The sequence below is a fragment of the Falco peregrinus genome, chromosome 5 (assembly GCF_023634155.1).
Source record: "Falco peregrinus isolate bFalPer1 chromosome 5, bFalPer1.pri, whole genome shotgun sequence".
In the NCBI taxonomy this organism is placed as follows: domain Eukaryota; kingdom Metazoa; phylum Chordata; class Aves; order Falconiformes; family Falconidae; genus Falco; species Falco peregrinus.
Window position 1 is genome coordinate 25,517,353 of NC_073725.1, and position 14,355 is coordinate 25,531,707.

General features: G+C 50.2%; 1 protein-coding gene across 1 annotated transcript; it reads right to left on the reverse strand.

Moving 5' to 3' along the window:
• Positions 1–4,387: 4,387 nt before the first annotated feature.
• On the reverse strand, positions 4,388–5,756 carry LOC129784441 (uncharacterized). Its single transcript, XM_055803732.1, has 2 exons — positions 5,532–5,756; positions 4,388–4,980 (listed from the first exon to the last, which is right to left on the reverse strand). Exons 1-2 carry the CDS (start codon positions 5,581–5,583, stop codon positions 4,388–4,390), a joined length of 645 nt encoding a protein of 214 aa, XP_055659707.1. The 5' UTR covers positions 5,584–5,756.
• Positions 5,757–14,355: the final 8,599 nt, after the last annotated feature.

Consider the following 14,355-nt stretch of genomic DNA (forward strand, 5'->3'; position numbering starts at 1 on the left):
CACAGTCCCCAGCTGAGGCAGGACGAAGGGCTGAACCTTTCCCCTCTGCCTCTCAAGCCTGTGCACATGAACTTTCACAGCTGTGTCAGCTCCTGCAGCTGCACCGGCCTCGCTGGGGACTGGCTGGGACCAGGAGCCAACTTTGACATCTAGATGAACACGCCAACCAAATGTTTTATATATATATATATGTATTTAGTATCCAATCATTGGTAAAATATGCATGATCATTAGTGAAAGATGTAGCTTAGATAGAATATAATCATTTGCAAAGATGGAGTGCATCCTTCCTTGCTTAGAGGCAGGTGGTCAAGGCTGTGAAACCAGATATATGGCCTTCTATGGAAACCGGTGGTTAAAATCAAGTAGGTAAGGGAGGCTCCCTTGGTTCCTCCTGGTAGCCCTGGCCAGGCTTTGGTGGGATCTGTGAGGAGTGTGAAACCAGATGTCTCTGCATTTGAAATCAGGTGATCTTGTTTATTCAACACTATAAGAGCTGGACCCTCTGACAGTGACTTTGGAGACCTCACCTATGAGTGGATGCCCTGTGTAGGACCTCCCAAATGCCGGGACAGGCTCTCCAAATCCTCACTGTAACCAGGGCTCCCAGCATCTGTGGACCCGGATGACGGTAAAGTATTAAGGCAATTGGTGATGTATCTTTCTTAACCGCTGTAGCCTGTCATAGGCAGCAGTGATTAGGTGCATTGCCTTGTTTTATTCTTGCTGTATCCTTTCACTTACTACTTGTTTCACTTCCTATTCTATTTTTTAAAATGTAAGTAAAGATAAACTCACTTCTTTAACTAGGGGTCTCTTTTCGTTGTACTGACCCGGTCTATGGCAAAACACCTCTCTGCAGGAGGCCTTCCCACAGCAGCAGGAGCAGGCTGGAAGTGGACTGTGAAGCCGGGGCAGCCAGTTTGTAATTGTGTGCCTGAGCCAACGTTACAAAGGTACCAGCAAGAAACCACTTCTCCTTGTGAATTCAAAGCAATGGCTTGCCCCCAGGCTGTCTCAGTTGTGACTTTCTGTTCTAACAGGGCCTGGCTATGTTAGTGGGGTGGAAGAGATCCCCAGCCCCTGCCTGCTGAGCAGCAGCAATGCCCGGCTCATGTGGCAGGAGGACCTCTGCTGCCTGCCTCCCTGTGCAGACCCAAGAGGAGTCGCTCCTCGCCAGGGACCACGACTGAAGGGCAATGTTTTATCAGGGCATTTCACTTGCATGTCTGAAATCCTTTTTCCCTAGCTGTGCTACAAGGAACCATCACCTGCAGCAGCACAGCTGCACTTCCTAACCCAACCACAGTAAACCTTGTAACAAGCTGGAGTTCCTTCTTAATGAGGATAGCACCTGCAATGGTCCTTGTAGAAGAGGGAGGGATGGCATTTCTCCATACAGACGAGCAAGCCATTTGGCCACAGCACCGCCAAAGCGCTGCTCCTGGCCCTTGGCATGCCCCCTGGTTTGCCTGCCCGACCGAGGAGATCTTGGACATGGAGGAAACGGGTACAGAATCCATGCAGGTTTTACAGTCCAAACTAAGGGCGCTGCTGCCAGAGGTTCTGGGGTTTTTTGATGGTGATTTAAACCACCTACTGATGGAGCTGCCATGGTTCTTTACAGCTCTCTTACTCCCCTGCTGATTGCCTTGATTTATACCCTGAGAACTCAGGATGTCCCAGCTGCTACTATCTGCTGATTTGCAGTCAACTTCTGTCCAGCTTGCGGTGGTTCACAGTAGCAATGATGTCAGACCTGTTTCCAATGGAAGAAAATGCTCTAAAAGCATGACCAACCGCAATGGAGTAATCCTTCTGTGGACGCGATCTGCACAGTGTCCTGTGCCCTGGCTGTGGCCTGCTGATGTAAGGGGGAGTTTGTGAGCATTGTGGACTGTCTGAGAAGGGCATATATGACTGTTAATTGAAAACACTTGATTCACAGAGGTGAGGAGTGGAATGTATTTGGTTTATGGGGCAAGGTTATGGTAGCAGGGGGGCTGCCGGGGTGGCTTCTGTGAGAAGGTGCCAGTCAGTGCCGCCCCATGTTGTTCAGAGCCAGTTTCAGGTGGCTACAAGACGGACCTGCCACTGACCAAAGCTGGGCCAGTCAGTGACGGTGGTGGCGCCTCCACAATAATACATTTAAGAAGGTTGAAAAAGTGGTGCACAAGAGCATGTGGGAGAGAGGAATGAGAATATGGGAGAGAAACAACTCTGCAGGCACTGAAGTCAGCAAAGAAGGAGGAGGGGATGAGGTGCTCCAGGTTCATGTGTGGCTCATGACACAGGTTGTCCCTGATGAGCTGGTGATGCAGCTTGTCCCCCTGCAGCCCATGGAGGTTAAGGGTGGGGCAGACATCCACCTGCAGCCCATGGAGGAGCCCATGCCACAGCAGGTGGATGTGCCCTGAAGGAAGCTGTGACCCCATGGAGATCCCATCATGGAGCAGGCTTCTGGCAAGATCTGTGGCCCCACGGGGGATCCACGCTGTAGCAGTTTGTGAAGAACTGCAGCCCACGGAAAGGACTCGTGTTGGAGAAGGACAGTCTCCCACGGGAGGGACCCCACACCGCAGCAGGGAAAGAGCATGAGGAGGAAGAGGCGGCAGAGGGAATGAGTTATGAACTGACTGCAGCACCCATTGCACATCCTCCTGTGTTCCTCTGGGGGAGGAAGTAGGGACGTCAGGACGGAAGGTGAGCCCAGGCATAAGGAAGTGTTGCAGGGAAGGTGTTTTAAAATTTATTCTCATTTCTCATTCTCCTACTCTGATTTGATTGGCAAGAAATTAATTTCTCCAAGCTGAGCCTGTTTGCCTGTGACACCAACTGCTGGGTCAAAATTTCCCTGTCCTTGCCACAAACCATGAGCCTTCTTATTTTTCCATCCTGGTGAGTAGTGGGAGTGATAGAGCAGAGTGGGGGAGACGTTGCAGCCAGGCAAGGTCAACCCAACCCCAACACGCCATGCTCATGCTGGCCCAGTACAGCAGTAGAGATAGTTAACTGTCACAGCAGTATCCAAACTAGCCGGCTGCAACAAGGCTTTTACCATCACATACCCCCTTAACTTCAATAAGTAGCTCCCGCATCTTGCCCCGGCAGAGCTGCCAATCCCTCACAAGGTTTCACAAGGTCATCTACTGTCCATGCTGTTTCCTCATCCTCTTCAGGCCAGTACACCCTGCTGCGTTCCTCTGCTGCATCTGGATTCTCTCTTCACCCAGGGCTCCTCTTGCAGCCAGCCTCTACCTTATCCAGCCCCCCCTTCTACTTCACACATCTCCCTGGCACTCTCCTTGGTTTTTTATACATCCAGAACACACGTGCACTCTTTCTCCTCCCTCTGCTTCTTCCAGGTCTCTCTTCATCCAGTGGTCCCCTTCCATACCCCTTAGAGCTATTTAACTACTTAGCAGGAACCAGCCACAGCTGCACATTATCCACATCAGCCAACCCACCGACCCTGAAGGCAGCCCACAGCTGTGTATTATCAATGTTAATTAACAGGACTTCATTGCTCTATAATTCCTCTACAGCTAACAACCTTCCTGGTGCAGAAGGGACATTGCAGCAGCAGAGCCACCTGGGAGGAGGTGACCAAAAAGCCCACTGCCCACACTCCCGGCGCTGGCAGGGAGCAGAGCTTCTTTGTCATGACAGTGCTTTTTGCCAAGCACTTTGCGTATGGTGACACCATGACTGAAGGCCATGGCTGAGAGGATCGGGAACTCAGGCATAGCCAGGAAGAAGCAGGAAAATAACAGCAGGAGACACAAAGGATTGTTCTGTTGGCAAGGAATCTTGGGGACAGCATCTGGGGGACGATGGTGGTGACACAGCAGATCTCCAGGAAGGAAAGCCTGACAGGAAGAAATGCACAAGGATCTGCAGGGAATTGCCTGATTTGAATGCCCAGGGAGCTTGTTAGTGTTAATAACAACTCCAAGCTGAGATCTTTGTGTGCGTCCTTGGGATGGGGAAAATTACCGGGTGGAAGCTGCTGCTGTGTTTGCCCAAGGCAGCCAGGCAAAGGTGAGACACCCACTAAGCTGAGCATCGTGCTGGAGCATTTGCGTTCGCTTTATTCTTGACATCGTGAACTCCCTGTGCCATGGCAGCACTTGGAGGACCTAGAGGTGTCACTTGGCCTTCCTAAAAGTCATGAAGAGCTCAGCATCCTTGGCAAGAGGAGAAGCAGCCTGAGGTGGCCTGGATGGGAATCGGTCCCCTCTGGGAAGGCGTTGCGGGACAATGCCGGCAGGCCTTTTCAGACAGGCCAGGGGACGCCACGGTACCCGCAAGGCTCTGACCCCGTGCTGGGCAAGCACGAGCGCGTGGTGGGAAACACGCTGCGCCCCGCTGCCTTGCACAGACCCTCTCAGGCTCCCCGTGCAGCGCGGCCCAAGCGCGGCTGTTTGCTGCCTCGGAGCACCGATGCGCAGCAGCCCTCGAGGAGGAGAGGTGCTGAGCCCGGGCAGCGACTGCAAGGGGCACCCGCTGATCCCGGTGCCGGTGCCGGTGCCGCAGGCGGTGGCGGGAAGCGCCCGCGGCCGGGCGGGGCGAGGCGGCAGCGCCCCCTGGCGGGCCCGGCCGGGGCTGTCCCCCCGCCCCCGACACACACGCCCGGCGCCGGCCGCCGAGGTTCGTGCCCGGCCGCAGCCCCGGCTCCGAGCCCCGTGTCTCCCACGGCGCAGTAATACACCGCCGCGTCCCTGCGCCGGGGCCGGGCGAGCCACAGGGCGCTGGACCGGCGGTCTGCCGCCACCGACATCCGCCCCGGAGGGTCCTGCACCTCTCTGGACCCTTTGTGACCGCTCGTGATGAGTGCGGGGCCTCGGCCCGGGAGCTGGCGGTACCAGTGGATTAAGTCTCCTGTCCCTATGCTGGGGTGTGAGCAGCTGATGGCGATGCCGGTGTCCTCGGTGGTCTCTGCCGACGGCTCCTGCTGCACCTGGGCTCTGCCCACAGCCACTGCCGAGGAGAAAAAGAAGGGGGAATCCTCAAAACCTGCTTTGTGCCCTGCCCCGCCTGCCGTTCGCCATGGCAAATCCCAGTCGGGAACATTCGGGCATGGCGGGGGGAGAAGAGTTTCCAGAGGATGTCTACAGGTGCATTAACGGAGGTGTCCGTTAACGGCTGGCAGACATACGCACGCGAGAGTGACAGGTGGAGTCACTGGACAAAAACAGGGACAAAGGGAAGGAGCCCGAGGGGAAGCAGCAGCGGGGAAGGAGCCCGAGGGGAAGCAGCAGCGGGGAAGGAGCCCGAGGGGAAGCAGCAGCGGGGAAGGAGCGGCTGCAGGCGCTCCGCGGCAGAAGGCGGAGGGAAGGAGGCAGCGGGCAGGGCTGGACAGCGAGAGCACGGCGAGTTTCCGCAGGGAAGGCGGGATGGCAGCAGAGGAGGGAGGGACGCGAGCCCGGCGCGGCGGCAGGGCTCCGTGCAGAAGCCCGAGGGGACGGCAGCCCCGCGGGGGCCCCCGCAGGCCGAGCCCCGGCCCGCCCCCCGCCGCCAGCCCCGCGCACCCAGCAGCAGCGCGGCCAGCCCCGCCAGCCCTGCGCCCCGGCCCCGCCGCATGCCGCCGCTCCGCCGCCCGCGCCTCGCTGCCCCGCGCCAGCCCCGGCTCTGGGCGGCGGCCGCGGCGCCTCCTCTCCGCCGCCTCCTCTGCTCCGCGCCGCCGCCAGCTCCGCCCCGGGGCTGAGCCCGGCGCCGGCGCCGCTCGGGGGCTCGCCGCAGCCTGGGGCAGCAGCGGGGCCTCGGCCCGGGAGATGGAGCAGCTTCCAGAGCTGCCTCCCCGCTCCGGGGCTGGAAGCGGCAGCCCCCGCTGCCCTGCGGGTGCCGGGGAGCAGCCTCAGAGCCTGCCTTCTGCTGCCTCTGCAGCCCACTTGGGTCATAGAGAAGGTGTGCGAGAAGATGCCGCTCCAGCTGTTGCCCAGCAGTGCTGAGAAAAGGGGAGCAATCGCCTCTCTTGGCCTCTTGGCAATGCTTTGTCTGAGGCGGCCGAGGATTCCCTTGGAACTCCTTGGCGCAGGGGCACAGTACTGGCTCATGGCCAGCTTGGTGTCTACCAGAAGCCTTGTTTGTTCTCTGCACAGGACTGCTTTCTATGGGTGACCCCGGGCTGCCCTGGTGCGTGGTGCTGTTCTTCCAAGGACGGGAGTTTTTCCCTTTCCCTTGTTTCCCTTGTTTCCCGCCCGCGTCCCCACCGGGAGCTCTGAGAGAGCAGAGCTGCCAGAAACGACTCTGCCAGGGGAACCCAGAACGAGAAAGGGAGGAGAGAATTCTTGTTCTTAGCATGCCTGAAATGCCTGTGCTGTGCTCCTGCCTCCTCCAGCAGTGGCACCTGTTGCTCCTGCACTCAGCAGCTTCTGCCTTGCCAGGGTGGAGGGGCGACAGGCCTGCAGCTGGGGACCAACCTCTCTGACACATCCCCCCATGCAATGTCGTGGGAGTCTCTCCTTCCCTGATGCCTGTGTCCTCTCTCTCACAGCACAAGGCCTTGGTGGGGTTGGCCTGTCCTAGCGCCTTCACGGTGCCTAGCGCCAAGCTCCTGTCAGCACAGCCCAGGGCTGCAGCTCTTACAAACATCATCTTCAACACCCCCAAGCCCTGCAGACACCAACTGTCCCACTCAGCCCCACAGGCACTGTGGACTTTCTCCTTCTATCCAAAAGAAGATCGGTACTCGAGGAAGCAACACAGGAAGCTTTGTGCCCCGCTGCTCAACCCCTCTTATAAATCAGCTTCTGCCAAGCTCACCCAACACCACGCAGCCTTTCCCGATGGCCGTAACCCTGCCAATTTCCCTTTCCTCCAAACCAGCTGGATCTCCAGCTGTCCTGCCCTTACTTCCAGTCCCATCAAACAAACCTGCCAAACTGTTTCTGCTCTTCCCATAGCATGATGTAGGTTGGACAGGGCCGGTCAGGGCTGTGTCCAGACGAGTCTTGAAAACGTCCAAGGCCAGAGCCTGCACAACATTTATGGACAGTGCATTCCAGTCCTTGAGCTTTTTCAGGGTCAAAAAGAACTGGAAAATAAGGTCCTCACATGTCAGTAGAATTCCGCAGGTTCCAAACTGTGTCTGTGGCCTCTCGGCCTACCGGCACCGTGCACTTGGAGAAGAGCCTGGCTTCATCTTCTCCACGTGCTCAGAGCACGTAGCTGTAGACACCCATAAGGTCTCCCTTTGAGCCTTCTTTTGCTAAGGCCTCGTTCCCTCAGGCTCTGAGTGCATCATGCCCTCAAGCTCCCTGCCTGCCTTGGGGCCTCCTGCTGGACTCCCTCCAACACGCCTGTACCTTGCCTGCACACCGAGGAGCCCCAGCCTGAACGCAGGAGCCCAGGCATGGTCTCAGGAGTGCCAAAGAGAGGAGAAGGATGACTTCCCTGCCTGTGCTGGCTCCGCTTTCGCTGGCATCTCAGAGCGCAGTAGGTGTGCTTTGCCACAAGGGCACACTGCTGACTCACCTGCAGCCACTGGCCACCAGGCATCCCCTGCCTCCCCAGCTGCCTGACCTCCAACCTGTGTCTACAGCACGGTCCCAGCGCCCTCCAGAAGCTGAAAGGTGCCTCTCCCCGGAGGAAGTGCTCGATCATGGCTCAGGCCTTTGGAGAACAATCCTCTTCTGGTGTGTCCTACCTGCATGGTCGCTTCTGGTGGAACTGCAGCGTAAATTCCTTCTGCCTGTGATCTGTCAAGCCAGAAAGGTATTTCAGCATTGCCTGGCTCCGTGTCCGCCGTATCTATCCGTTTGTCAGCTTTGGCACTGGGCTCATGCTCCACCTCGCTTTCTATAAGCTGCCAAAGGCTGATCCATGCATCTGAACAGGGTGAGATTGCAGGCTCAGGGTTCAGCCAACCCCCAGGTGCAAGGCAAGGAGGGGATCTTCCCTCCTTGGGCTCATTTGGCCAGGAAATAAGTCACGAGCACGATCATGCCTCCTGCCTGGAACCATTCTCTCCAACGGCAGCTCTCGGTGGATGCTGGGGGGAGCCTAGGAGCAAGACAAGTAGGATCCTTCTGCTGAGGATTCACTCCTGTGTTCCAAGCCCCTGGGCTTGGACTTGGCTGAAAAAGTTGCCCCCATACCAATCTCCACAGCTTTCCTCACTGGCACAGAGGCTGGGGAGGCACACGCCCAGCCTAACCACAACCCACAGCACCATGTTGCCCTCTGCTTTACAGCCAGGCTTCATCCATCCCTCCAAGTACCCACCTGGAGAACCCCTGGCGGCCTGTGCTGCCCTGGGCTCCAGGACACCACCGCTGAGGCAAGCGTGCTGGCTGGCCGCTTTGAACCGCATGCAAAGAATGCCTGGAGAAGGGATCCTTTACCACCGGTTCACAGCGAGGGCCTCTGCCGCTGCACAAACCAGGTTTTCCTCTGTGCTTCTGAAGCCCAAGAACGTCGACTCTGAACAGCTGAGTGAGCTACTAGAGCCGTGCAGGCTTCCTCTCCACCACAGACCTTGTGCTCAGGAATTGGCTGCAGTGCTGGGGGAACATACCTAGAATTCCCTTTACCTGTAAATCTCATCCCTTCGGGTGGGGAGAAGTGTCTCTTGGCAGCCACCACAGCCTCATATCCTATTTCCTCCATGAAAACCCCGATGTCTTGACAGAAATGTACAAGTGGAAGGATGGAAATCCCTACACCCCTGTCCTCCACCGAGAGGGGATTATGGCTAATGAAGCACATACAAGCATAGCAAAAATATGAAAAGGCCAACACCATTATAAGGGCGTTTCTGTTGCGTGCCTGGCAAGTAAGGCCTTTTGCCAAAGCCCTGCCAGAGCGCTGCTACTGGCTCTTGGCACGACCTCTAGCTTGCTTGCCCAACGGAGACCATGGAAAGATAGAAAAGGGGCACAGGATCCACCCAAGTTTTAGACCTCAAACTAAGGGCGTTGCTGCCAGCGGTTGTCCTTTCCAATGGAGATTTAAATCATGCTGCAGCTCTTCTGTGCAGAAGACGGGCACTGAGCTGTCTCAGGCTGCGCTTCTCATTTCAATGCTGTGGCCTGGTTCTATGCCTCATGTGTCTTCACCTACACGGGAGCCCCCGAGAAAAGGTCACTAGGCAGAGTAGCGGCTGTTCTCTGCGTGGTTCTTCCTCTTCTGCTCAACACCTTGGTTTACACCCTAAGAAAGGAGGATGTGAAAGCTGCTCTGAGCAGGGTCAAGAGCTGGCATTTCTTCACATGAGGGAAACAACCAGCAGGGTGCCATTGTTATCGATTTGTTAATAAGTTAAGATTGATTGACTTTATTTGATTGATTAATTGATTTTATAAAATCATTTTATAAAATTGAAAAATAGAAGGATAAGAAATATTTTAATGAAACTTATCGTTGCACAGTAAAAGCTGCTATGAGATCTTCTGTACGTCTTGTGCCAAGGCTAGAAGAAGGGGCTGGAACCATTGTTAAAACTTAGGTAATAACTTTAGGGTTGAAAGGTTTCTTTGTATTTAACCAGTCTTCTTTATGTAGAGGTGTATTGAAATGTCAGAATATGAGATTAATGGGAACTGGGGAGAGTCGACTGGAACAGCTTGTAGATGCCTGCCAAGAAATCGTGAACTTTAGTAAAAGGTAATTCCGGCAGGGGGAGATCGCGACCACCGACTCATATACCACCCACCCAAATTGTACCCCAGACCCATTTCTAGACCTTTCTAAGCTCTACTGCGCAGAATTTGAAATCTGGAAGCAGGACAAACCAAGACCTGGACATTTACTTTTACAATATGTGGATGATATATTGATTGCTACAGAAGAAAGATCTATTTGTATACAGGTGACTATTGACCTTTTGAATTTCCTGGGACTAAATGGGTATAAGGTATCCAGGAAGAAAGCCCAAATAGCCTGCCAGACTGTGATATATCTCGGCTTTGAGATTTTAAAAGGACAACGACAATTAGGGAAAAATCACAAAGAAGCTCTTTGTGGTATACCTGAGCCGAGAAATATTCATGAACTCAGAGCATTTTTGGGAATGACTGGGTGGTGTCGCCTTTGGATCATGAACTATGGGCTAATAGCTAAACCGCTGTACGAGGCCCAAAAGAACTCTCCCTTTGTGTGGGGCCCACAACAACAAAAGGCTTTTGTAGAGTTGAAACGTGCCCTAATGTCTGCACCTGCCTTGGGACTGCCAGATCTAACCCAAGATTTCCAGCTGTTTGTACATGAAAGACAACACCTCGCACTGGGCGTGTTAACCCAGAGGATAGGAAGCTGGAAACGACCGGTCGGATATTTCTCTATACAACTGGACACAGTGAGTAAAGGGTGGCCAAACTGCCTTCGAGCAGTGGCAGCAACAGTGATGCTCATACAAGAAGCTCGGAAATTGACTTTGGGAAGAACAATAACAGTCTATGTTCCACACATGGTGATAACTGTCCTAGAACAGAAGGGGGGACATTGGCTGTCCCCCAGCCGAATGATGAAATACCAGGTGGTATTGACTGAACAAGATGATGTGATTCTAAAGACAACTAACCTGGTAAATCCTGCAGTGTTTTTAAGTTCCATACAGGAAGAAGGACGACTGGAACACGATTGCTTGGCTACCATTGAGTATGTTTATTCCAGTCGTGAAGATCTGAAGGATGTGCCATTGGAGCGACCAGACTGGGAATTGTATACTGATGGAAGCAGCTTTATGGAACAAGGAGTTTGATACGCCGGATATGCGGGAACAACAGAGACTACAGTTATAGAAGCAGGAGCATTGGCGAGTACCACATCAGCACAAAAGGCGGAACTCATCGCTTTAATTCGAGCCTTAGAACTAAGCAAAGACAAGAGAGTAAATATCTGGACTGATTCAAAATATGCCTTTGGGGTAGTGCATGTCCATGGAGCTTTGTGGAAAGAGAGGGGGTTATTGTCCTCTCAAGGATCAAACATTAAGCATCAAACAGAAATTTTACGATTATTGCAAGCAGTTCAAAAGCCAGATCAAGTAGCAATCATGCACTGTAAGGCACACCAGATTGGGAATACAAAAATAATAGCTGGCAATAATTTAGCTGATAGAACAGCAAAAAAAAAAAAAAAAAGGTAGCGAAGAAACAAGCATTGCAAATGGCAATAATTCCTTCTAAAACAGTAACCCTTCCTAGGGAAAAAAACAAGATATTCAGAGGAAGATGACAGATTAGGTCAGTTATTAAATGCTAAGAAAAACTTAGCGGGATGGTGGTTAACTCCTAATGGACAGGTAGTAATTCCACCTCTTGTGATGAGAGAGATAATTCAAACGAGACATCAAGAATGTCACTGGGGAGCAGAAGCCTTAGTAACATCTTTATGAAAGCAAGTAATATCAGTTAAGATGTTGGGAATAGCTAAAATGGTAACTGCAAAGTGTGAAGTATGTTTGAAAAATAATCCAGTGATTAAGAAAAAGGTTCAAATGGGTAGACTGAAATCTGGTACAGAACCTGGAGATTATTGATTGGCAAGTAGATTTTTCAGAGTTACCTAGACAAAATGGGTACCGGTACATCCTGGTAAGGGTTGATACTTTTACAGGATGGCCAGAAGCCCTTCCCTGTCGCACCACACAAGCAAAAAGAGGTTGTAAAGTGGTTATTACAAGAAATAATTCCGAGATTTGGAGTTCCTATTGGAATTTCCTCTGACAGAGGTCCACACTTTGTTGCTGAAGTAGTCCAAAGTGTTAGCAAAGTATTGGGTATTAATTGGGATTTGCATGCGTCTTGGAGACCACAATTTAGTGGAAAAGTGGAGAGGATGAATCAAACTTTGAAACGACAAATAAGTAAAATTTGTCAAGAAACCAGTCTAAAGTGGCCTCAGGCGCTTCCATTGGCATTATTATGAATCAGGGTACAGCCAAAGAGTGGAACCTCAGTCAGTCCTTATGAATTATTATATGGAAAACCATATGAGTCTCTAGAACCAAATCTAAACATATATGTAAAAGGAAAACAAGATGTGTATAACTATTTGCTTTTTCTAAGGAAAACTTTGGCTGTGATTTGGAGTGTAGTAATTTGGAATAGACCTTTATTCCAGGAAAATTCAGTGCATGATTTCCAACCAGGAGACTATGTCTATGTGAAGACCTGGACCTCTGAACCTTTGCAGGAGCGCTGGAGAGGACCTTTCCAGATGCTGTTAACCACTTTTACAGCTATCAAGATAGCAGAATCAGATGCTTGGATACATTATACTCGAGCGAAGAAAGCACCTACTCCATGGAAGATTGTCAATTGTGACCCAGAGACTTTAAAATTGACACTGAAACATGTCTAATTTTTATATTGGATTTTATTTTGGTCGGTAGTGTTGGTGGGATCATGGGCCGGCTTGGTGGACAGGAACAAAAGACAAGTAGAAACAGAACAAGTGATTGAAATTCCCAAACAAATGGCTGAGGAAAATTTGATGGTAGGATTGACTAAAGAATTTGCCAGTTTACAAAATGTCACGCAGATCACTGCTTGTTTGCCAATACCGAGGGCAGTAGGTGAATCTATTCCATGGGGAATTTTAAGTATGAATCTGACTAATCTGGAACATAAAAATGAAACCACCTATTGTGAACAAAGGCCAGTAACTCAATGGTATGAACAAGTAAAGGTTATTAGAAAACAGTGGAAGTCACCAGGTAAAGAAACAGATTGTAAAAAAAAACCCAAAACCAAACCCAAACTATTGAATTATTATTTTATAACAGGATCCCGACCTAGTGCCATAGCTTGAGTTCTTCTTCCTGGGGGTCCAAATCTCCAGTTAGGATGGTGTTCTTATGATGAACAACTTAAAACCAATGTGAGCAGAAGTATCATGAAATGGAAGCGTAACAAAACTGGCCGAGGTACCCAATTAGTAGAACAATGGGACTCTATATGGTTTATGTCCATATTTTCCCATTTTCAGTATATGGCAAGAACTTCTTGGTGTTTTACCTGGGATGGAAAAGTTTGTTTCAGTATTACCCTGGGTCAATGATAGATCAATTTCATCGGGAGAGAAGGAAAATAAAATAGTGCCATGGTGGAAATGTGAAAAAGTGTATGATTGCAGTAATGCAAACTTAGTAATCCAAAGAATTCCTCTGTAGGCCACTGATTTAAAATATGGTTGTTTTTGTCGAGGTCTTAAGAACACTCTCAATTTAACCAGCACTTTTACAGTTAGAAAAGGAACTTTGTTTAGTTGTAGTAAAACTACTATTTGAAGTCCAGGACATTTAGTTTGGGCATTAAGTGATGGAACCTGGACCACACATTTACCATTAGATGGTAAGGTGAAACAAATTACTTTAGGCATGCCAACATTGTGTCCAGTTTGGAAGAAATCACCATTTAAAGGATCCTTAGAGAATTTAGAATTGAAACGAATAAAGAGATCTGAGATAAATGATGATATTTGGAATGAACCATAAACAGGAGTGAAAACTGGTTGGGCACTCAAATCACTTTTAAATCCTACAGCTTCATATAGAAACAGAGCATGGCTCTATCAGTTAACTGGTCAAGTGGAAAAATTAGCAAACGTTACCAAAAAAGGGTTTAAGGAATTGAATATACAATTACAGGCAACTTCCAGAATGACTTTAAAAAATAGAATGGCACTAGATATGCTCCTACTTAAAGAACATGGAGTATGTGGATATCTCGAGGATAAATTGGACCACTGTTGTATCCACATTCCAAATGTCACTCAGGATGTGGAACATGATCTAGACCTATTAGGAAAAATTGAAAAAGAAACTGAAACAATTCAAAAGGATGTGTCAGAAGATTGGCTTAGGAAAATTTTTAACAAACTGGGATGGAATTTGAGCTCTTGGATACAATCTATAATTAAAACTTTGTTTCTGTTACTAATTGTCTTTTTGATGAGCATGCTAGTATATGCATGTTTGAAGAAACAGTTTACCAATAGAATTGCAGTCAATCGTATGATTATGAGAGAAGTACCAACTATTTTATCAAGACATGATCCATCACCAAAATATGTTGAAACAAAAGATATATGAATAATGTGAAAGTATTGAAATAATGATTTTCAACACTTTCAAAGGGGGGAAATGTTATCGATTTGTTAATAAGTTAAGATTGATTGACTTTATTTGATTGATTAATTGATTTTATAAAATCATTTTATAAAATTGAAAAATAGAAGGATAAGAAATATTTTTAATGAAACTTATAGTTGCGCAGTAAAAGCTGCTATGAGATCTTCTGCACATCCTGTACCAAGGCTAGAAGAAGGGGCTGGAACCATTGTTAAAACTTAGGTAATAACTTTAGGGTTTGAAGGGTTTCTTTGTATTTAACCAGTCTTCTGTATGTA

Bases quoted from the DNA above. Each gene is read 5' to 3' on its own strand.
- LOC129784441 (XM_055803732.1), bottom strand. From the start codon at position 5,583: ATGCGGCGGGGCCGGGGCGCAGGGCTGGCGGGGCTGGCCGCGCTGCTG. The intron at 4,981-5,531 runs GTGCGCGGGGCT...TCTCCTCGGCAG, and splicing joins GCTGGCCGCGCTGCTGCTGG to TGGCTGTGGGCAGAGCCCAG.